General features: G+C 44.5%; 1 protein-coding gene across 11 annotated transcripts in view; it reads right to left on the bottom strand.

Annotated features, from left to right (window-relative positions):
* Nucleotides 1-22,064, bottom strand: part of TLN2 (talin 2) — a 490,123-nt gene that overhangs the window by 201,418 nt on the left and 266,641 nt on the right. For 7 of the 11 annotated variants that reach the window (XM_049905877.1, XM_049905875.1, XM_049905883.1 and 4 more), the window contains 3 exons: nucleotides 4,274-4,445; nucleotides 1,790-1,887; nucleotides 305-434 (listed from right to left, as the gene is read on the bottom strand). In XM_049905877.1, coding sequence (XP_049761834.1) covers nucleotides 305-434; nucleotides 1,790-1,887; nucleotides 4,274-4,409 — 364 coding nt within the window. In that variant the 5' untranslated portion in view covers nucleotides 4,410-4,445. Of the gene's footprint in view, nucleotides 1-304; nucleotides 435-1,789; nucleotides 1,888-4,273; nucleotides 4,446-21,459; nucleotides 21,553-22,064 lie in introns of all 11 variants that reach the window. The other 4 variants (XM_049905876.1, XM_049905878.1, XM_049905879.1 and 1 more) reach the window with 1 other exon arrangement.

Here is a 22,064-nt window from a genome sequence, read left to right as displayed (position 1 = left end):
TCCCAGCAATGGCTGGGAGACTGAACCCTAGGACTTCCAAATCATTACTCTCAACTTAAAAATTTTTGAAAGAGGAAAAAAAAAAAGCTGTCAATTATGGCTTAGTGAGCAGTTCAACTTGTTGCAATACCAGTGTGCGAATCTGCAAATCAGGAGGATGCAGACACTTTCTTGGGGCTGAGCACACATCAGTGTATGAAGACACATACAAAATTGCCTAGGCATCAAACGGGGTGAAAAAAAAGAAGAGGGAAGGTGTAAAAATTAAAAAAAAAGAAAGAAACCTAGGCATGTGACCGCTCACCTATTCTACTGCAAATGGTAACTAGGAGTTCCCCAACGGTCTTGGAGTCATCCACCATCACCGTTTTCACAGTTCCATCCAGCATCCGGATTTTCTGAGGTCTCTGTTTCTTTTTATATTCCAAAATATCCTAGAGCATAAATCAAACACATGCTTCACAATGGTCATTTCGTGGGTCTAGACACAACACTGATTGGGATAACAGATAGCTAACCTGGACACTCTGAAAAAAAAAAAACGAATTTTCCCTTCCACTTCAGTTTGCCATAGAGTCGATTTTGACTCATGGCGACCCCATGTGTGTCAGAGTAGAGCTGTGCTCCACAGAGTTTTCAAGCAGATTTCTTCCAAGGTGTCTCTGGGTGAACTCAAACCACCAAACTTTTGGTTAGCAGCTGGGCACCTTAACCTTCTGCACCACCCAGGGGCTCCAATGCTAAATAATTGCTTTAATATGGATTTCTGTAAAATCCGATGGTGAAATTGTACCCAAAGAAGTAATTTTTACAGCTCACAATTACTGAAAACTACCTTCTGTAAAATGAAAGTGTCCTTCTAAAAGTCAGGGAATGGTCTGCTTTGGTGAGAATTAGCAGCAGAAAATTCTTACTTGCCTTTTTAAAAGACAGTGGTATGTCTCTCTAGCTACCGCTTACACTGTTATCAACAATTTTTACAAAATATATGTGATGAAGGACATATGTCACACCCTTGAATTCTTCACAGTGGTAGGATGTGGTTTCCATGACAGTGTAGAATCTATACTAATGGCCAGACCCAACACAGGTAATAAGTTTGGGAGTTATTTTTAAATATGAAACTTCTTTTTTACTGCACTTGTTAAAAATGGAATTCTGCAGAGGGAAATTAATTGGCATCACATACTTCTCTCTCACTTCGTGGGATACTGACCTATGTGGTAAGTCCAGTCCACCTTATGTTCCAAAAACCCAGTATCATGGGAGTTAAGCTGAATAGAAGGCTTTTTGACTCATTATATTTCCATAACAGAGCCATTTTTGAGTTGTTGTTACTATTACTGATAGTGATTAACCTCGTATCTCTAACTGGAAGTTTATTGAAAAACAAAACGGCAATGATTATTCAATCTCCAACTAACTTGGGGATTACATTCTAGTTTCCCCTCCATGCTAACCTTACCTTCCATCACCTCTACACACAGAAGAGGCAGTATTTCACCTAGTAACTACCAAACCCAGCAATGACATGTAGAGATCGCTTAAAATACTAACCCCAAACTTCTTCAATCTTTCTGTGCTGTTTCAAGAATTTGGACTGCTGATATTTTCTACCATCACCTGGAAAATCCTTACCAAGGTACATTACATCAATAATAAATAAAATGTCCTTGAATCAAAATAGATTGTTGGTTCTCTCTTTTTATTTGAAGCGTAATGATGTTGGTTTCTCTGGAAGGCCCAAGGACAAAGAAATTTTAAAAGGTGGGGGTGGTCAACAGCATACCCCATTTCTCAACATGTAGTAATCCAGTGTTCTGCCTGCTTCCAGCCAAATGCCTTTCCTGGGATCTTCATCCGAAAGGAACAGCCCATAGTCAGAAGCTGGGGCAGAAAAGGAAAGAAAAAAGACAAAGTAGAGATGAAGCCACCACTGACTTCCAGGTCCTGAGCCTGCCGACTTGGCAAGGATGTGGGTACTCTCCTTCACCAGAGAGAAATGTTTTGTTCTGACACCACCAGCAGCTGTGGGGACTAAAGCAGACCAGTGGGAACAAGGGCTCAGCAGCAAAAGTAATGCCCACAAACAGGGTTCAGGTTTCTTAAAACCAGTAGGGTGCAGGTTGTATCTAAAATTCAGGGGAAACACCAGGAAGCACACAATCCAAATTTATTTCTAACTGAACGTGGCTTTGTTCCCTATCCTGTGCTATAAAAATTAGGCCAGGAATCGATGGAGAACGACAAGACAGCCATGGAGAAACCAAGAGAGGGGCCGCTTAAGCCTAAGCCCACCTAGGCCAAGGGGACTGAGGGGCAATCACACCTGGAATGAGCCCTCCACCATCCCAACATAGAGTTTGAAAAGAAAGGCAGGAGTTCCCTATGAGACAAAGCTCCATCCCTCACTACCATCAAATTATGAGAAAGGTCAGACACTTAAGCTCCATGTCCTTCATCCAGTTCCTGTTAGGTCAATTCTGACTCATGGCGTCCCCACGTATGTCAGAGGAGAACTGTGCTCCGTAAGATTTTCAATGGCTGGTTTTTCAAAAGTAGATTGCCAGGCCTTTTTTCCAAGGCCCTCTGTGTAGATGCAAACCACCAACCTTTTTGTTAGCAGTCAAGCACCTTAACTGTTTGCACCAACCAGGGACTCCATGTTCTTCATTAAAAAAGAAACCCATTGCCATCGAGTCAATTCCAGCTTATGGAGACCCCATGTGTTACACAGTAGAACTGAGCTCCTTAGAGCTTCCTTGGCTGTAATCTTTATGGAAATGGATTACATTCATTTCTTTCATTACATCCAGACCTTTCTCTGTGGCACCACTGGGTGGGTTCAGACCTCCAATCTTCCAGCTAGTAACCCAAAACCAAACCCACTCCCGTTGAGTGGATTCTGACTCATAGTGACCCTATAGGACAGAGTAGAACTGCTCCACAGAGTTTCCAAAGAGCGCCTGGCGGATCTAAACTGCTAACCTCTTGGTTAGCAGCCGTAGTACTTAACCACTACGCCACCAGGGTTTCCCTTTCAGCTACTAGCTGAGTGCAAATCATTTGTACCTCCATAAAACCCACTTAATCCAGCCCAGGAAGTACAAGGGGATGGTGGCAGGAGGGAGCAGTGTCATCTCCTGTCTAAAGACTTCCCTCTTCCTTAATATGATTAAAGGACACTTCAGAGACCCAGACAAGGGTCAGAGCTTCTGCTGTGACTCAGAAAAACAAAAAACAAAACAAAAAAACAACCAAACTTGAAGATCTTTAAAAGTTTATACATTCACCATAGGTATATAGCAATCAGACCCAAAGAAACAGAGGGAGAAAAATCTGGGACAAAAACAAACAGAAAAGTAAAGACAAGGGATACCATCATAAAACCGGATTTGGAGTCGTGTGGAGATGTAAGCTAACTTTATTTTTGTTTCCGGGTAGTGGGGAAATACAGTGTTTTTAATGATAAAAATAATCCTTGACATTAGGTTTGATTTGTAAGCTTCCTGTTTATTTTATTTTGGTAGAATATATTTAACAAAACAACTGCCATTTCAACCATTTTTATAATCTTTCTATTTTTAAGATAAGTTTTATCCTACTTTCACACTAAAGGCCTGCCAACTTAGAAACGATCCCAGCTTCTCAACTATCAGTCAAATAAAAGAAACGTGAAGAGAAAGGAACGGGGAAAACCAAATTGTTTGAATGGCTTCTGTTTAAACTCAGATTAACAGGGGTCAGTGGTTTAACCAAACACCAAGCAAAACACAGACCAGAAATGATTTTTTTTTTAAGCTTTGAGGTAAAATTTACAAAGCCCCTTCGAAGTGCTTGGGATGTAAGACTTGCCCTAGGCAGCAGAGCCAGCCATTTAGGCCTGTTTTAGACAGCTGGTAGTGGGAAGTTTTCATACATGGGAAACAGGGTCCAGGATACAGACACCCGACAACTGTCAACAAGTTTCATTTGTACTTTATTGGGAAACGGAAATGATACACCAAAACGTGATCTGCAAACTGCAGGGCATGGTTCTGATGACCACGAGGACAACTGTGACTTGATGATGATGGTGGTTCAACAGTGGGTGCGGGTACCGTCATCAAAAGCCTCACACAGGAAGCAGGGAGCACCTGGTCTAAGAAGGTACTTCACTTAAAACATACACACTGCTGGGCTTGCAGACCACTCAGAGCTTCCATTTCTTTAGCTACAAAAATGCAGACTGTATCAGCACATTCTGAGAAACCGACAATAACCAATGGCCTACCTTGGCCAGTTTGTGCCTCGGGCACCCGCTCGCGAATGACTCGACAGGCGTCGTACACTGCTGTCGATGGTTCAAACTGCATGGTCTTCACCACGTTGCAGTGGCGGACGCAAATCTTTAGGGACAGGGCCACCATCTTCCTGGATGATTTGAAGGCTCTCACTTACAATCCCTGAAAAACACCAAGAGACAAATCCTAATATTCACGATAAATACCTGTCTTCAGGAAAACACGCTGGACTCTGAATCAGCTTTAAAAACCGAAAGAGAATAAAGCAGCAATTAAAGAGAATGCTTCCATATAAAAACGAATTTTAATAGGTTTTAAAAAATGAAAAGGAAGACAGCAGCAATGTCTAAGGAGTGGCCAGCAGAATCTTTTGGGAGGAAGGAGTCTAACCCTGCTCACCAAGCCTCACCTCTCAATGGCCCTCCTTCCCTACTTGAGGTTTCCTAAAGACAGCCCTAAAAAATACCAGTTGCTGTGGAGTAGAACTGTGCTCCACAGGGACTTCAGTGGCTGATTTTTTGGAGGCAGATCACTAGGTCTCTCTTCCAAGGTGCCTCTAGGTGAACTTGGACCTCCAGCCTCTCAGATAGCAGCTGAGTGTGTTAACTGTTTCTACCACCCAGGGACTCTGAAGGGTCCTAGAAAGTGGAATTCCCCAGATTAATATCCTCAAGGTGAGACAGAGGCAGAGAGCCTTGGACATCCACAGCTGTTTCCTGAAGATGCTTCTGTCAGCAGACATAGCCTCCCTGGGCTGCCTCTCCCTCAGCTGCTGAGGGGCAGGGAAGAATCGTGAATGTCCCCTTATGTACCCCCATAGCAGAAGAGCCCCACCACACCACACACCAGAAGACTTGGTTTCTAGGTCCAGTTTCATCACTAACAAACTGTGTAAATTTGAGCAAGTCATGCTGGCCACTCTGTCCCTCTATTTCCCCACAAATAAAGGAGCCCCAGTGATATCAGTCCTGTGCAATTTAATAAAGAATTGAATCCGGAGGGGAGATCAATGCTAGGCCAGTGCACAGCCCTTACTAAGGAGGCCAGAACAGCCAATTTTAAACACTAAGAGTGCCAAAGAGCTTCACACTGTTTCAGGGTCTCAAAGTGAATAAAGTACCAATTCGATTTTCATTTGATTCAGACAGACTATGAGGATATTTGCTTTTCTTCCAGTTCAGTGGTTTTAGGAAATATTCAGGTTTAGGCTGGGTTTGAATTATCTTGTAAATGTCTTATTTTTAAAATATAACTCCAAGCATTTAGTGCATTTCATTTGAGTTGGTGGCTCATGGTTTATTACTTTGAGTACCTAATCTATTTCATGGTCAGAATCCCCACCCCACCCCACTCCCAACACTCACCCAAGTCAGCCTCTACCATATGTATGCCTTGGAAACAAGATGGCGGCAGAAAGGAAGTTCACTGCCCATCTTCCCTGTACCTCAAGAAGCAACGCAGACTTAACTGACTGACTGTCTTCCTGGCAAACAAAACAAGACACTTCATGGTTAGTAGCTAATGAATCCTAGAGCAAAACCGAAAAAAAAAAACCAAAACCTTTGCCATCGAGTCAATTCCAACTCATAGCGACCCTACAGGACGGAGTAGAACTGTCCCATAGAGTTTCCAAGGAGCACCTGGTAGATTCAAACTGCCAACTTTTTGGTTAGCAGCCATAGCACTTAATCACTGCAACACCCTTTAAAAAACTCATTGCTGTCAAGTTGATTCTGACTCATGGCGACCCTACAGAACAGAGTAGAACTGCCTCCTAGGGTTTCCAAGGCTGTAATCTTTATGGAAGGAGCCCCGGTGGCACAGTGGCTAAAGCTGGGCTGCTGAAAGATGGGTGGTTCGTAACCACCAGCGGCTCCTCAGGAGAAGGATGTGGCAGTTTGCTTCCGTAGAGATTTACAGCCCTGAAAACCCTATGGGTTTCTATGAATTGGAACTGACTCAACAACAGTGGGTTCTGGTTTTAATCTTCACAGGAACAGACTGCCACATCTTTCTCCTGAGGAGCAGTTGATGGGTTCGAACTGCCAACCTCTGGGTTAGCAGCCGAGTGTGTAACCTCTGAGCTACCAGGGCTCCTTTTAGAGCAGCTAAGACAACATAAATTCACAGGAATTTCAAGCTCACACACCTTTCTTGTCTTGTATTAGAGAACCTAGGGGTAGTAGGCTCTGAACCTGCTTCCTAGACCCAGCTCCCTTTACAGCTCTTTCCCACTTAAGGATGTAAATGCTAAGAAGCAATAAAGTGGCCAGGGACAGAAATATCAACAGGCTGACCTGGGCTCCAGACAGCAGAAGGAACCTCCAGGGCTTAGCGTCCTAGCATGTTTGATTGCTGGCTTCCTGCAAGTAGGTGACTGGGTCACCTGAGTATAGAAGGCATTGTCAATGAACGCTCTGGAGTCCAGGGCAGGATTTCCATACAGTTTCATGAAGCAGTGATTCGGGTCACCCAACTCTGAGGTCATTCTGACCTCTGCTTACATTCTGAATTCCATCAGTATAAATATGAAAATATGTCTTACTTGAGAAATGTCAAGACATGCTGCTCAACAAACACGAGCTGTGTTTACTGGGCGTGTATCCAAAACTAAATTCACCTCCTACAGCGCGGGCAGTGGCCGGATTGCTGACACAGCAGAGGAATTGAAAACAACTGACAATTTTCAACTTACAATATTATGGACTTTTAGAGCCTGCAAGGTGTCCCATGCCTCTTCTTACAGGCATATTTGACCAACCAATTAATCCTCTAATTTGAGGCAATAAAACTCTAGATAAATTGACAAATTTGCTGTGATGTAGACAGCTCTGCAGGTTGGTTGTCCCTTGGGGCCAGTGACAAGGGGTTTCCTGAACTGCTGAGATTCTTGAGCATGGCTGGGGGTGACAGTCAGTGGGGAAGGCCATGGAACTTGATGTTAATCCTGGATGCTGTTTACAGGATGACCAGAGAAAAGGGGATGGTTAATTTCTTCCCATCTATTCTACTCCCTGGGAATAGAAAGAACCAGAGGTGACACTGCAGTAAGGCTGCCCTTCCCAGACTAAAAACTGGGGCTTTCTGAAGAGCAAATGTAGTACTAGCCCAGCGCTTAACCATCTGCACAGCCCAAGGATTCCTGAGGTAACTCCTGAATCTGGCCATGCAGAGGTCTCTTGTAATCGAGGTAAGAGGGGACAGTGGAGGGTGGAGCCAGGAAATTGCAGGTTCAGGAGAGAACGGGAGGAAGGAAAAGGGGGAGAGAGGAAGGACACCTGAGGAGGTCTGCTGGAAAGAGGGCAGAAGAATAGGCGGAAGCTCTGATTTATGCTTTTAAGGCTTTTTATTAAACGTACGCCATCACCCAATTGCTGCAACCCCACAGAAGTATCTACCTAGATAGGGTTTGCACCTTATTATGGCCTTAGAGACAGTTCTAGGAAAGCTAAGGGCTCTTTCTGGAGACAAAGAAGACCTCAGTACACGTGATCTCCATTCTGGACCCGGCCCATGTGGCTGCTGCCTGGTTCCGTCAGAGAGAAGGGAGTTGGGGGCATCTTGGTTCATGGAAAGGGTGCTAGGCTGGGAGCTGGTGGTCCAGATTCAACCCCTGGCCTGCTGATCCCTTGGCCCTTTGGATCCATTTCTGCCCTGTGGAGAGCAGTAAGTTACTAGCTTTTTAAGGAACTTCCAGCTGGTACCTGATGCTTGGCCACCTGTTCCCATCAGATGCTCTTGCCTCTTCATCCTAATATGTCATTAGGAAGCCACTTAATGGCAAAAAAAACTGCCTTAGCTCAGGGTAAATGTTCAACAGAACCAAGAACACCAGAGATTCATTATGGATTCGTGTTTTCAACTTTCCCACCACCCAAAAACAACTACTGCAAAAAGCAACAATACCGTGACATGGGAACAAATTACACAAACACAACCCAGTCATTTGCAAAGAGTACTATGCACTAGTCTAAGACGAGAGGGCTCCAGTTTCTTCTTCTCCCCAACTCCTTGTTTCATTATCACTCGCTTTTCCCAAGCATGAAACATAACTAACAATTCCCTTCTTGGGAGTGTTAAAAAATGAAAATCAGGTAAAAATGTTTCATAAAGTACAAAAGTCTATATGAAGGCAAGGGCTTTGTATTATTATCATGCAAGATGATCACCCACAGAGGAAAACTTCAATGAGGTCTGAAATCAAAGTACATGGTGATTTCATCACAAACCCAAAGGGAATCCACCAGAGAGCTGTGTCTAGCACCCCTCATAATGGAGGGAGACACTTGCAAAACGGAAACTTGTTGGAATTAACTACCCTGACTTACCTAACGGCAAAAAGAAGGTAAGATTAACGCCCCCCCCCCCCGCAAGAAAAGGATTAAAGCACATAGCAATTTAGAAACATCAGCTAAAGAGTAGGTACTTCCCACACCTGTGAGAAGCCGCACTCTACATTCACTAAAACTCTTGAAAAAATGCTGCAGCTCAAAGAACACACCTTGATAAAGATCTACGCTGTCTTGATTGGTGACATCGTTTTCAGGGCAGCACAATATTGGCACAGCCTGTGCTGACCCAGCCTCCACTTCTCCATACCCTAGCCCCTTTGCAACTTCCTGCCTCTCCAAGCTTTTCGTGGTACAGACTGAGCCTAGGAGAGCAGACCAGGTGGCCTTTCCCAGGTAAAAAAAAAAAACCAGTTAGGCTGCAGGAAAGTACAAAGCCAAATTTGTGCACAATTTTATGAGTTTGTGATTGTTACTTCTTTCACCCCAATTTAAATGTATACTATCTTACTGGATCTTTGGTCTTTTTTTTTGGGGGGGGGGTAAAAAGACAGGGTATAAACTCGTAAGGCATGCGTTATTCTCCCTTTCCATAATCTCCTCCCGCTCTGCCCACCTGTCCCTGACTACACGTGTGAAGGCAGTCTGGATCAACACAAAAACCCTTCTGTGGCATCTGCTGTGGCTGGTGTGCCAACCAACCCAGTGGTGAAACCCAGACATTCTCCTTTTAAAATAAACATCTTTCGGTCCCCAGGAGCTGTAAACAGCCCAGGACAATGGCAGCAGTGCAGACTGCCCAGGCTAAGCCGGGTCCACTTAGGGACAAACAAGGCCAGCTCCAGCCAACCTCCTCCTCTCAGAAATAAATGCCCGTCATTGGTCAAGATGAGCAACTACCCTTTGGACATTAGCCCTGATACATGAGGGCCAGGAAGCACTCCAAGCCCACCCCTTACCAGCAGTGACCCTGAGCTGGTTACTTACCTCTTCTCTGCCTCAGTCTCTTCCTCTGTAAAATGGGGATGATAATGGATCTACCCATGAGATTGTTGGAAAATGTATGAACGAATATATATCAAAGGCACATAGACAGCACTATGTGTTTTTTATTATTAGTCATGGGAGTTGAAGAAACACTAAGAACAGCATACTGTATTCAGCCACCATCTGAGCTGCAAAAGTTGTTTTACTGTTTATTTCACATTTATTATGCAGTAGGCCCTGTAATAGGCATTATGGACGGAAGCAGGCAGGATTCCTGTCTACATGGGGCTCACCCTTCAGTGGCCCTTTATTCACTATGGAGCCCTGGTAGCACAGTAATTAAGCATTTGGCTGCTAACCAAAAGGTCGGCAGTTCGAATACACCAGCTGCTCCTTGGAAACCCTATGGGTCAGTTCTACTCTGTCCTACAGGGTTGCTACGAATTGGAATCAACTCCATGGCAATGGGTATGGTTTATTCATTATAGAGCTCCTGTGTTCATTCTTGTTCAAGTCATAAAACATGCTTTTCCCAAACATAAAGCTGTCTGAGGAATGACAGCTGTGAAGCTGGGATATTTGCAGAGCAGGTACTTCCTAGAACCTGAATTGCTTCTCCGGCAGTCACTCTGATTCCCCCAGTCCAGGAATTCAAGAGGAAAGGAACTTACCCTCTGGGCAAGGCTAGTATCACCGCTGGCCCTTTCCTAAAGGGCTGTCAATGGAGTCTGTCCAGGGCAACCTACGGGTGGCATGCGTGGAGGGTCTCCACAATCTACTGTGGGCAGGGGTACTGTGTCAGGCTGGCAGGACACAGGGCCAGGTCACTACACCTCACTGGGGCTCTGGGTCTCAGCAGAGTGAGGGCTGACATATCCCCCACTCTTCCACCTCTGGCCACCGCGTCTCTACCGTGACCACTGCAAGACTTCGCACCCATTGTAGATGGCTATGCCCTCTTCCCCTCTTCACACGTGCTTCTTGTCTCAGCTGGTAATACACAGCCCTGTTTGCTAACAGGCATCACACAACTGACCGTCAGTATGAAACGTGGACCCCTATAAAGCTAGCATTTATCTACGTTTACATCTCAACCTTTTGTAGACAATTCTGCTCTCTCAGAGAAACCCCAGGAGGGAGCTTGCCCTTCTCTCCACCCCTTACCTACAGCTGCAAGGGAGGAAGAGAAGGATCTGCTCTGCCAGGTACTAACCCATCATGCAAGAGGTCAGAGTGACTCATAGGCACCTCAAGAGCAAAAGCGAGGGCCTCATCCTCTGTCTCACTCTCCTGAGCTATCCGTGTTCAGGGGCATTAGGGCTCCCCTTGAACATCAAGTGTCCATTCAGTCATAGACAGGTATCTACTCTGACAGCATCTAGGAACGCAGGTCATATCAACCCTTCCCTGGGAGCCAGCTGCTTTAATTCAAGAAGGTGAGGGAACAGAACGTCCCACTTTGGACTCATCTCCAGTCTAGCTTTCTCAGGGAGCCATGTTGTCTGGGAGTTACCAGGCCCTCTTTAATAATCTTGTCTCCACACTGGGCCCCTCACATCTCTTCCCAAATGGTAAGGACCTGGAGGGCAGAGCCTGAGTAGAGAGGTTGCCCCAGTCGCCCACATCCACCACGCGTGGGAGCTGCATCCAATATTCAGCTCAGGAAAACAGTAAGTGAACCTCACTGACATGTTTTTAAACATGGTTAATGAGAGCCCACTTACAGAAGGACAGAAATGACCAGGCTTCCCTTTGCAGCAAGTAAAGACACAAGAATACCAGAGAACATTCACCTAAGGATAACATTCACCTAAGGATCACGCTTTAGTCTTCTTTCACGGTGGCATAAGAGGCCAGGTCCATTGTAATAACTAGAAATAACCGTCACCAGAAGGTCAAGTGGTAAAGAGCAGAGAAGAAATGACTCACCACCACACAGGTGTGAGCTTAGCAGCGGGCCAGGCAGGTTAATAAACATCCCAGCCAAGTGGTTGGCAGCCAGGGCTGCTCTGCAAGTCTGCATAGCCCTAAATGTTCCCCTTAACCCACAGGACAACCACTGGGTATTCTTGCCTGTCCGCACACACCAGCAATAAGATCTGTAACACGATGGTATCAGGAATAAACTCACCATTAGAGATTCACCTCCCCCACTGAACTCTGAGAGCAAGGCTGCACATTACAGTCATCTTTTAATTCAAAAGGCCCTACCACAATGCCTAGCACACAGCAGATGCTTAATAAATACTGGTGGCATTTTAATATGTGCTCCACAGAAATATTTAAAAACAGACTTTTTTTTTTTCTAACTTAGTCATTAGGAATTATCCACACTAACATCATGACAACAGGATGAACAAAGGGCAAATGTCCAAGCAGACCAAACTATTTCTACTCACCAACAAGCTGTCCCAGGAACCTCATGGCTTCTAAGATGAATTTCTCCATTTTGGCAAATGAGAAACTCAGAAAAAAACCAAACCCAAATCAGAGGGATTGGAAACTCCCCAGGGCAGGGACCATGTCTATTGCACACCATAAAGTACCTGCCACAGAACACGCAAAAACCATTGCCGTGAAGTTGATTTCAATTCATAGTGACCCCGCAGGACAGAGTAGAAGGGACCCATAGGGTTTCCAAGGAGCAGCTGGTGGATTCGAACTGCCAACCCTTTGGTTAGCAGCCAAGCTCTTAACGCACATTTATTAAATGCATGAATGAAGGAGCAAGCCAGCGTTTCTACCTCCACTATGAGAAACAAAGCGAGTACCCACAATATGCAATAGAGAATGATGGAAAAGACAGTTGATACTGTTTTCTGGTTCTAGATATTTTTCCTGAGGAAACCACCACATTGAAATTCAAACCTGCCCAAGGTCACGATGGTTGAAAAACATAACCAGGCCTTCCTATACCACCACGACAAACAGAGAAGGCTATGCACATGCTATAGTTAGACCTTTGATGGACTTCTCTGGTATGGTTTAATGGTGTCCCCCAAAAAGAATGCTGAAGTCCTAATCCCTGTACCTGTGAATGTGACCTTGTTTGGAAATAGGGTCTTTGAAGATGTTAACAGTCAACATGAGCCATATTGGAGTATGGTGGGTCCTAATCCCATCTGAGTGGTGTCCTTATGAAAGAGGAGACAGACAGACAGAGGGAAGACAACTGTAAGCCAAGGAATGCCTGGTGCCGCCAGAAGCTGGGAGAGACGAAGAAGGATCTCCCCTAGAGCCTTCAAAGGGACCAGGCCCCTGCTGACTCCCTGGACTTCTAGCCTCCAAAACTGTGAGGTAATAAATTACATTTCTGTGTCTTATAGGCCACCCACTCTGTGGCATTTTGCTGTGGTAGTACCAGGAACGAATTTGCCTTCCAACTTAGGCCCATCCCAGTCAGCTCCCACCTCAACCTGACATTGGCACCTCAAATCTCATCACTGAGCGCATTACTGGGTCAGAAAGGTTTGTTCCCAGTTAGACACTGCTATGAAAGTAGACATTCATATTTATCACCCATGGCTGTCTTAAAATGGTAGGTTTAGAACCTTTCAGACAAATTAGCACTTTACTAGAGATGAAGCCTCGGTAAATAACAGGAAATTCTGAGGAGAGAGGGAGTGTGTTGTAGATCAATCCAGACCTCAGGCTGCAGAAAAAGGGTAGTGAGCAGGACTGCGAAGGGGCGGCAGGCGGGGACACGTGAGGGCGGTGAGCAGGGACACACGGGGAGGCCGAGAAAGGACACGCAGGGGAGGAGGGCAAAGAGCAGGGCCATGCAGGGTGGTGAGTAGGGCCACATGGTGGGGAGGTGAACAGGGCCATGTGGGGGGGGGGGGGTGGTGAACTGGGCCGTGTTGGGGGGATGGTGAGCGGAGCCACATGGGGCCAGGTGGGGGCGGTGTACAGGAACATGCAAGCAGCAGACCATCTGGAAGGATGGAGAGCTTTATAATTTTGCTTAGAGCTCATTTTTAATGCACACAACATTCTGAAATGTGTGGGCAATCAGGTCCAAACTCCTCTGCCTAAGGCCAGGGCGTCCATCCACGCCTAGCCTCATCTACCACATCCCATCTCCCACATCTCATTTAAACTGCTGTGTTTTGGATTCCTGCAAAACTGCCCCAATTATTTTAGCCTGTCTGAAAGACACCACCTTCCTCTCCGGTTTCCCGGTATTACTCACCCTTCAAGGCCCAGGATCAACCTTTGCTTCTAAACTGGTCTCTGAAATCAGCCCAGCCCAGGGATCAATCCCCACCCCCGGACTCTCAAAGGCTCCTCTGCAGCCCTCCAGCACTAGCCCCCTGGGCGGAAGTCACTACCAAAACGAGCCCGAGATGCTGTCCCTAGTGCCCACCCAGCACCAAATGGCAGAGGGCACATTCATATATATGTCTTCTCACTGAATGTGCTCAACAGGCTAGATGATAAAACAGATTTTTTTTTTTTTTTTGCCTCCCCATTTCACAGATTACGACAGAGTCTGGGAGGATCAATGACTTGCTGGCAGGTACATACTGCTGCTTTTTTATTGGACCACTAAGAAATCTCCAGCAATTGCACTGGTTCACCTAAGGTTGCCAAGACAGCTCAATGAATCATTCATACGTCTTAGCCCTCTGCAGTCTACCTCTCAGCCCTTCTCCTATGTTTTCTCCCTCTTACAAGTTAAAGAAGAAGAATGATATGAATTAAACTGTGATTTGAAACTTTTTTATACTCATTAAAATGAACTGAGGCTTTTTATAAAAATAGATACAAGAGAAATATTTATACATTCAATGCTTCCCAGGCAAACCTAGAAGAATGTGTGACAAAAACTGGATGCAACCAGTTAACCATTGCTTTAAAACAAAGATGGAATGTAAGGGGACAGGGAAGCTAGATTAATGAAAACAGTACCACCAGAATGGAAATAATGAGAATGCCCACACATTGCCAAGAATGTAACCCATGTTACTGAACAACTTATGTAGAAATTGTTGAATGGAAGCCCAAACTGCTGTGTAAACCTCCACTGAAAACGCAGTAAAACATTATTTAAAAAAAAGCAAGAACTAGATGAAGTCCTTTTCCAGTCCCCCCCTCTCATGCATATTCCAAAGAACTGAAGAACATCTGCTAAAGCAGAGTGGATTTGGACTGTGAAATGACAGTATAAACTGGCATTATCATGTTTGGCTTCACTCAGAAACTAGAGAAATCTCCCACTTCCCGGGTCCGTCTCCCCACCCCCTCCGCCCCCCCACCCCCACCCCCCGGATCTCTCCAGTGAATCAAAAGGCAGCACACCGACAACATTATAAACCACTCAAACAGGCAACAGTCCTGGTTTTGGCAAAGAGGACTTACGAAGAAAAAAAAAAAAAAAGAAGGAAAATTAAAAACATATCCTTGCCCTTTATCTGTTACTTAATCCATTAGCCACAAATCAAAAAGGCTTTTCTGTTAGACCAGACCTAAAAATCTGACACATATTTGGAGAATTGAAACAAACCAATGAACTTAACCAGTTTTTACATTTCTGGAGGCTCACAGTCTATCTCTGTATTATCACAGCAGCATTCACACAACAGATTAGATTTTCCAAAGGATCCTTGTTTTTTATGGCCACTCATTCCAAGATCATCCCACTTTATAGTCAAAATTTTGAATGTTTTGAGTAAACTAAATGTAGCCTGTAGCATCTCTGATCTCAGACTTACAAGCCATCAAGTCCGACTCTGTGCCAGATACATAAATCCTTGCTGTAACTTTCCTATTCTCCTGAATATAAGAAGTATTAAGTGCACGTATTTTAAATGTTAAATAAATAATAACAGCAGCTCACATGTATAAGTGATTACATGCTAACTCTAAGCACTTTTTACAGGCCAAGTCCCTGAGTCTTCAACATAACCACCCCATGCCGAGGCGTTCAACTTCACCCAGGCAAGGCAACCAGGACGCAGAGTGGTCATGTGACTGGATAGAGGTTGCTGGGCTGGGGCTCTGCCCCCTAATGGGTGCCATTTAAGGTCAAACGAAACATGCAGAAATAAATACAGTGCATGTGTATGAGAGCGGTAAGGTGTGTGAAATATTTATTCTTGATAATGTTATTTTTATTAATAATTGAACTTTCGCTTCTTGCACCATTAAATGCCATACACTGCACTAAGCACTCAATGATTCTATGAGAACCCATTGCCGTCGATTCTATGAGAGAGGGATCCTATTATCCCAGAAATTTCAGGCCTAAGAGAGGTGTGTCTTGTGAGTAACAGGGAGTCCAGGAGGAAGGTGAGGTTTAGACCCAGGTCCGTCTGAATCCAAACCTCCATGACCCATCCCACCCCACCTTAAGAGAAGCACTGCCAACGTCTGTCACATCTCCTTCCAGGGATATGCATAGTGTCAGGCATCTCTGTATCCTGATGTTTCCCCATTCTGATTACAGAAATCATTCCCCACAGCATTGCAAGCTCCTTAGAAGAACTGTTTTTAATAAATTTATAATATTGCAATGGAAAGCCCCATAATCTGCTTGGCTGCACCTTTGGCTTTTTATGTGTGTGTGTGCGTATGAGCTACTTGCAAGTTTTCACTATTATAAATAAGGCTGCAATAAAAATTTTTCTGTTTAAAACCCCTTCTGTTCTTTATTTCAGGTTATTTTCTTAGGCTAGATTTCCTCATCCTCCCTCGCCTCTCAAAGGAACCATCAATATTATTACAGAGCAACCCAGAAGATATCAAGGCACCAAGAAAGAACGAAATCTGAATGTACAGCTATCAGCAGTCTGATTTATGGATTAGCTAAATGAATATGCATTAACAACTGGGAAGGCCAATAATCAATATAAGCTTTACAGTTCAGTCTACCCCACAGAACGAGCCTGTTCTCAAGGGCTCAGGCTGCCAGGGACCATATGAAGAGACAGAGTGACAGCAGAATGAACAGGGGGCAAACATCCGGCCTGGGCAACCAACCAGATTTATAGAAAAGAGGCAGAGAAAAGACAGATGTTTAACATAAATTTTAAACTATACTGCCAACAGCAGAAACAACTGACAGAAAAAGAAAGGACTGGGCTAGAATTTACCTCCGAAGTCACGTGAACGATCACAGAAACTCTGTGTGCTCAGCTCTCTGCACGCCCAAGCTTCTAGAAATGCCAAGCAGATCGAACCAGAATTTAAAATGGATATTAACTAAACTGAAGTGCTCTGGTGGAGTATCATCTTCCTATACTTAGAAAAGAAAGCGAGATCAAAAGTCTTGCCTATCCATCAGTGAGTTATGGATATGATCTACATTTCCAAGTGACTGAGAACAAATCAAATTTAAGCCTGTATACCTAAATATTACTTCATTAAGAGCACACGGGAGAAAAAAGACCTGTTTCCATGGGGCAGGACCTGAAATGATAAACAGACTCTCAACAGAGACATTTCTAGAACATACCCAAAGGATTATTTTAAAATAGGGTCTCATTTACTATAATGTCTCTGCAGCCTGGGCTTGTTCTTGAAAAACTTCAAAAATACATATAAAACTTAGGAAGAAGTGAGAAAGATAACAGAGGACATAAAAAGGCCAGTCAAGGGGGAGACAGAGACAAGGATTCTAAAGAAAAGGCAAGACTGAAGAATCCCCCAACTTTGAACGTGCCAGCACCTCATCGACAGGAGTTGTGTTATAATATTTCGTCAAATGTAGTATTAGCCTGTAGAATTGGTATTTGCCTTGTCCCTCAACATAACACCTAACTTAGTTTAAATATGGTTCAATTAGGATTTTAATTAGTACTATTTCCCCAAATGTGGTTCTTTAAACATAAGTTGACTAACCAAAACCAGGTGCCATTGAGTCGATTTCAATTCATGCTGACCTCTCATGTGGAGAGCAGATCTGTGCTCCATGGGGTTCTCAGTGGCTGATGTGCTTGGAAGATAGCCAGGCTTTTCTTCCAAGGCACCTCTACCCATTACCATTACCCGTTGCCGTCGAATCGATTCCAACTCACAGCAACCCTGTAAGCCAGAGTAGAACTACCTCATAGGGTTTCCAAAGAGCGGTTGGTGAACACGAACTGCTGACCTTTTGGTTAGCACCTGAGCTCTTAACCACTGTGCTACCAGGGCTCCAAGGCGCCTCTAGGTGAACTCAAACTACCAACCCTTCTGTTAGCAATCAAGCGCATTAACTGTTGGCACCACTGAGGGACTCCAAGTTGACTAACGGTAAAGTCAAATGCATGTAATAATCTATAAGCATAAAGGTAGGTGTAACAAAACCAAAACCAAGGCAGTTGCTGTCAAGTTGATTCTGACTCACAGTGACCTTGTAGGACAGAGAAGAACTGCCCCATAGGGTTTCCAAGGAGTGCCTGGTGGATTCGAATTGCTGACCTTTTGGTTATCAGCCAAGCTCTTAACCCCTGCGCCACCATGCATGGTCATGTGTATACATACATATTCTGCCCAAAGGTCACAGAACTAGTGAGTGATGAGGGTGGGGCTCTAAGCTGGACACATCAGCCTCCAGGTCCACAGCCTTTCTCCAAAACCACCATACTACACCAATCCAACAGAAGTACATTGCGATGTGGGAAATGCTTGTGCTATTACAATGGTATGGCTGAAACTATGTAGACCTTAGGGTTCATACAGGGAAATATGGAAGAGACTATATATGCAAATGGTTCACAACCACTAACCTAAAGGTTGGTGGTTCAAACCCACCCAGTGGTACCATGGAAGAAAGCCCTGATGATCTGCTTCCGTTTAGATCACAGCCAAGAAAACCCTCCGGAGCAGTTCTACTCTGGAACACGCAGGGTCGCCGTAAGTTGGCATCTACTCGGTAGCAATGAGTTTTTATACACATGAGTTGGGAGTTGATTCGATGGCCGCTAACAACAACAACAAATGTGAGTTTAACTGCAGTGGGGCAGCTACAGTATTTGGTTTGGTTTTACATAGTTTGCTTTATTTTGGCTTTTATTTTATTCAGGACTTAAAATAAATATATCCAACTACAACCCAAGATCACTATCAATTACTCCTGATGAAGGTATATGGCTTTCTTCCTTGTAAGATCATCCCCTCTGTTATATAAGGGGACAGGAAGTGCCTTAGGTCTTTTTATGCCAAGTAATTCCATAAAATATTCCATTCCACAACTGAGTCATTTTCACAACCTTCTGTGGAATTTCCCCCCATTCAACACAACAGCTTAAAATTGTGGACACAAATATCTAGGACAGAAATATTTCAGGGACACAGGGAGCATCAAGTCTCACATTTCAGGGCTATGGTGAAAACGACCAAGGGTGGGATGATGATCACTCAGTAACCATCAGCCACTTTCCAGTGTTTCAGATAGATCCATGCCTGATGGAGTGGGACCAGTCCTGCACTCAAGGGGGCTGAAACTCTCCCGGCACACACATGACCCACACTCAGGACGAGAAAAACATTCCCAGGGGGTACGCAAGGAGTTCTGAAAAAGTAAGCACGATGACAAGAGGGCCAAAAGTATTCATGGGGGAAAAGACAACTTTGGACTGAGCCTGTTAGGAAAGGCATTAGGTTGGAGGTGAGATATAAGCTCAGTCTTAAAGATGGCCTGGCTTTGAAGAGACACAGCAGAAGAGCACCCTGGACAGCCTCAGGCAAAGTTACCCTTCCTGGCTGGGCAGGTTCTCCTCCTTGTTCAAGGCTCACTTTGCCACCATCTGTCTTTTTCTCTCTCCCACAGTGCTACCCACCCGGGATATAACCACGCATGACCACTGTGACTCCTGGGCCTACACTAAGCCTGACAGATGAGTAGATGCTCAAAAAGGAAAAAAAAAAAAAAAAATGGAGCCCTGAATGAGTAATGGAGTCCGAGCCTGCTTCCTACATGTAACTGTGAGCTCCTTGAGGGCCCACAATGATCTCTTATCTTCAGCACCTGGCAAATTCTCAACAAGTATTTGAGGAACAGGTGGAAGAGATTCTGCCATCTGATTTTCTTTCCTTTTTATTACTGAGGAACAAGGGTCAGAAAGAAAACTAAAGATCTGTGAAGGAATCAGGCCAGTTCCTCCAAGGGACCATTCAATAAAGGTGTACAAAGATCTATAGCTATCTTAAGACTGCTGCCATCTCCCATTGATTTTAAAGGCTATTCTAGCCACTGTCTTGACTAACACTGAACTCCTGGCAGCTGTGTGGCTTTGGCAGAGTTAGTCCCCCTCTGAGTTTCAGTTAATGCAAAACTCACGTAAAATAGCACATAGGAAAGAACTTCTGATTTGCAAAGTCTAGTGACAATACTGGAGCCCTGGTGGTGCAGTGATTAAGGGGTCAGCTGCTAACCAAAAGTTCTGCAGTTCGAATCTACCAGCTGCTCCCTAGAAACCCTACGGGGCAGTTCTACTCTGTCCTATAGGGTCGGTATGAGTCAGAGTCGACTCAACGGCAATGGGTTTCTTTTTAATGACAGTATTAGCTGCTATTATTATTTTTAATACTTAGTATGCTCTGCTTAGATAAAAACAGAGAAAATATGGAGTTCTAGAAGGCATTCCTTCCCCCAAAGGCAAAGAGTTGACAGGCTTCAGGCTGGTGGAGCGGGCAGGAAGGGCAATGTCTCTTCATTAACAACCAGCTCTTAATGTGCCCTGCTTTCTTTTTCCTATACAGTCGCTATGAGTCAGAATCGACTCGATGACAACGGGTCTGGCTTTTTTTGTTGTTGTTTTCTACAAAAGGTGGCTGGTGATATAATTTTAGAGGTAAAAACCGTTAAAGCCAGGGAGGTGATGTGGCTACTCCAATTCTAAAATCTTATGCAAAACTGATTAAAAAGAGACAGACAGACAACCAGATTTCAGTCCTGGCTCTGCCTCTCAATATGGCAGAAAGCCAACAGGTAAGCAAAATGCTTGTTTCTTAAAGAATGCATTCACCCCTACATTCGTTAATTCACCCACATATATCACTGAGCACCATTTCCTGGCCAGAGGTTGCTCCTACAGAGAAGGCCTGACCCTTCCTTCCCAGAGCTCCTGCCTGGTCATGGGGACGGAACCAAAGAGCCATACAGGGTACAAGTGCTACACAGGGAGCCTAAATTACTCCAGTCACAAAAGACTTTTCAAGGTCTAAGTGATTCTAGGATGGCACGCAAGATGAAGGGGAGACTACAAACAACTCACAGCACCCATGAGTACTCAAGGCCACTCTCCATGGCCCCACCCACTACTGTCCTCGTAGGTTCTCACATCACCCCGGCTCCCTCTGAAACTCAAGTTTGCAGGTTTTATCATTGCAAAGAGTACCATTTGCCATCTAACTGAGTCATTTCTGACTCACCGTGGCCCTATGTGTGTCAGAGCAGAACTGTGTTTCATATGCTTTTCAATAACCGATTTTTCAGAAGTAGATCACCAGGCCTTTCTTCTGAGGCACCACTGGATGGACTTGACCTTCCAACCTGTCAGTTGGCAGACAACCACGTTAACCATTTGTACCACCCAGGCAGGGACTCCTTATCATCATTACCGTAATACATATAGAAGAGACAATGAAAAAAATCTCACTATATATTCTACTTTGGTGAGTAGCATCTGGGGTCTTAAAAGCTTGGGAGCAGCCATCTGAGATACATCTATTGGTCCCCATCACATCAGAAGTAAAGAAGAATGAAGAAAACCAAAGACGCAAGGAAAATAGCAGTTCAAAGGACTAATGGACCACATGAACCACAGCCTACACCAGCCTGAGCCCAGAAGAATTAGATGGTGCCCCGCTACCGCCACTGACCACTCTGACATGGATCACAATAGAGGGTTCCAGGCACGGTGGAAAAAAAATGTAGAACAAAATTCAAATTCACAAAAAAAGACCGGACTTACTGCTCTGACAGCGACTGTGGCCCCTGGACACCCTGCTAACTCAGAACTGAAGCCACTCCCAAAGTCCACCTTTCAGCCAAAGATTAGACAGACCTATAAAACAAACAATAACACACGTAAGGAACGTGCTTCTTAGTTCATTCAAGTATATGACACCTAATGGGCAACCCCTGACAGAAAATAAAGAAGGCAGGAAGAGACAGGAAATCTAGATAAATGAACACAGGGAACCCGGGGTGCAAAGAGAAAAGGGGAGAGTGCTGACACATTGCAGGGATTGCAACCAATGTCACAAAACAATTTGTGTATAAATTTTTTAATGAGAAATGAATTTGTGCTGTAAACTTTCCACCTGACACAATAAAAAAAAATTAACTTGGACAAAAATTAGCCAAAAAAAAAAAAAAAAAATCTCACTATGAAACCACTAAACTTGAAAAGATAATCCACCAATGGAAGGTCGATTATTCTGCTGCAGAAGCATCTTGACCTAAATAAGGACTCACGGCATGAGCTCTCTGGAAAAGTCAGGTGTGGGGTCTTACTGTGTCGTGAAGATCTCATGGGATCATGGCCTTTAACCTGGGTCTCTGACCACATATGGC

Source organism: Elephas maximus, chromosome 13, assembly GCF_024166365.1.
Source record: "Elephas maximus indicus isolate mEleMax1 chromosome 13, mEleMax1 primary haplotype, whole genome shotgun sequence".
NCBI classification, from domain to species: Eukaryota; Metazoa; Chordata; class Mammalia; order Proboscidea; family Elephantidae; genus Elephas; species Elephas maximus.
The sequence above is the reverse complement of the archived record's forward strand: the minus strand, read 5'-3'. Positions and strand labels throughout refer to the sequence as shown.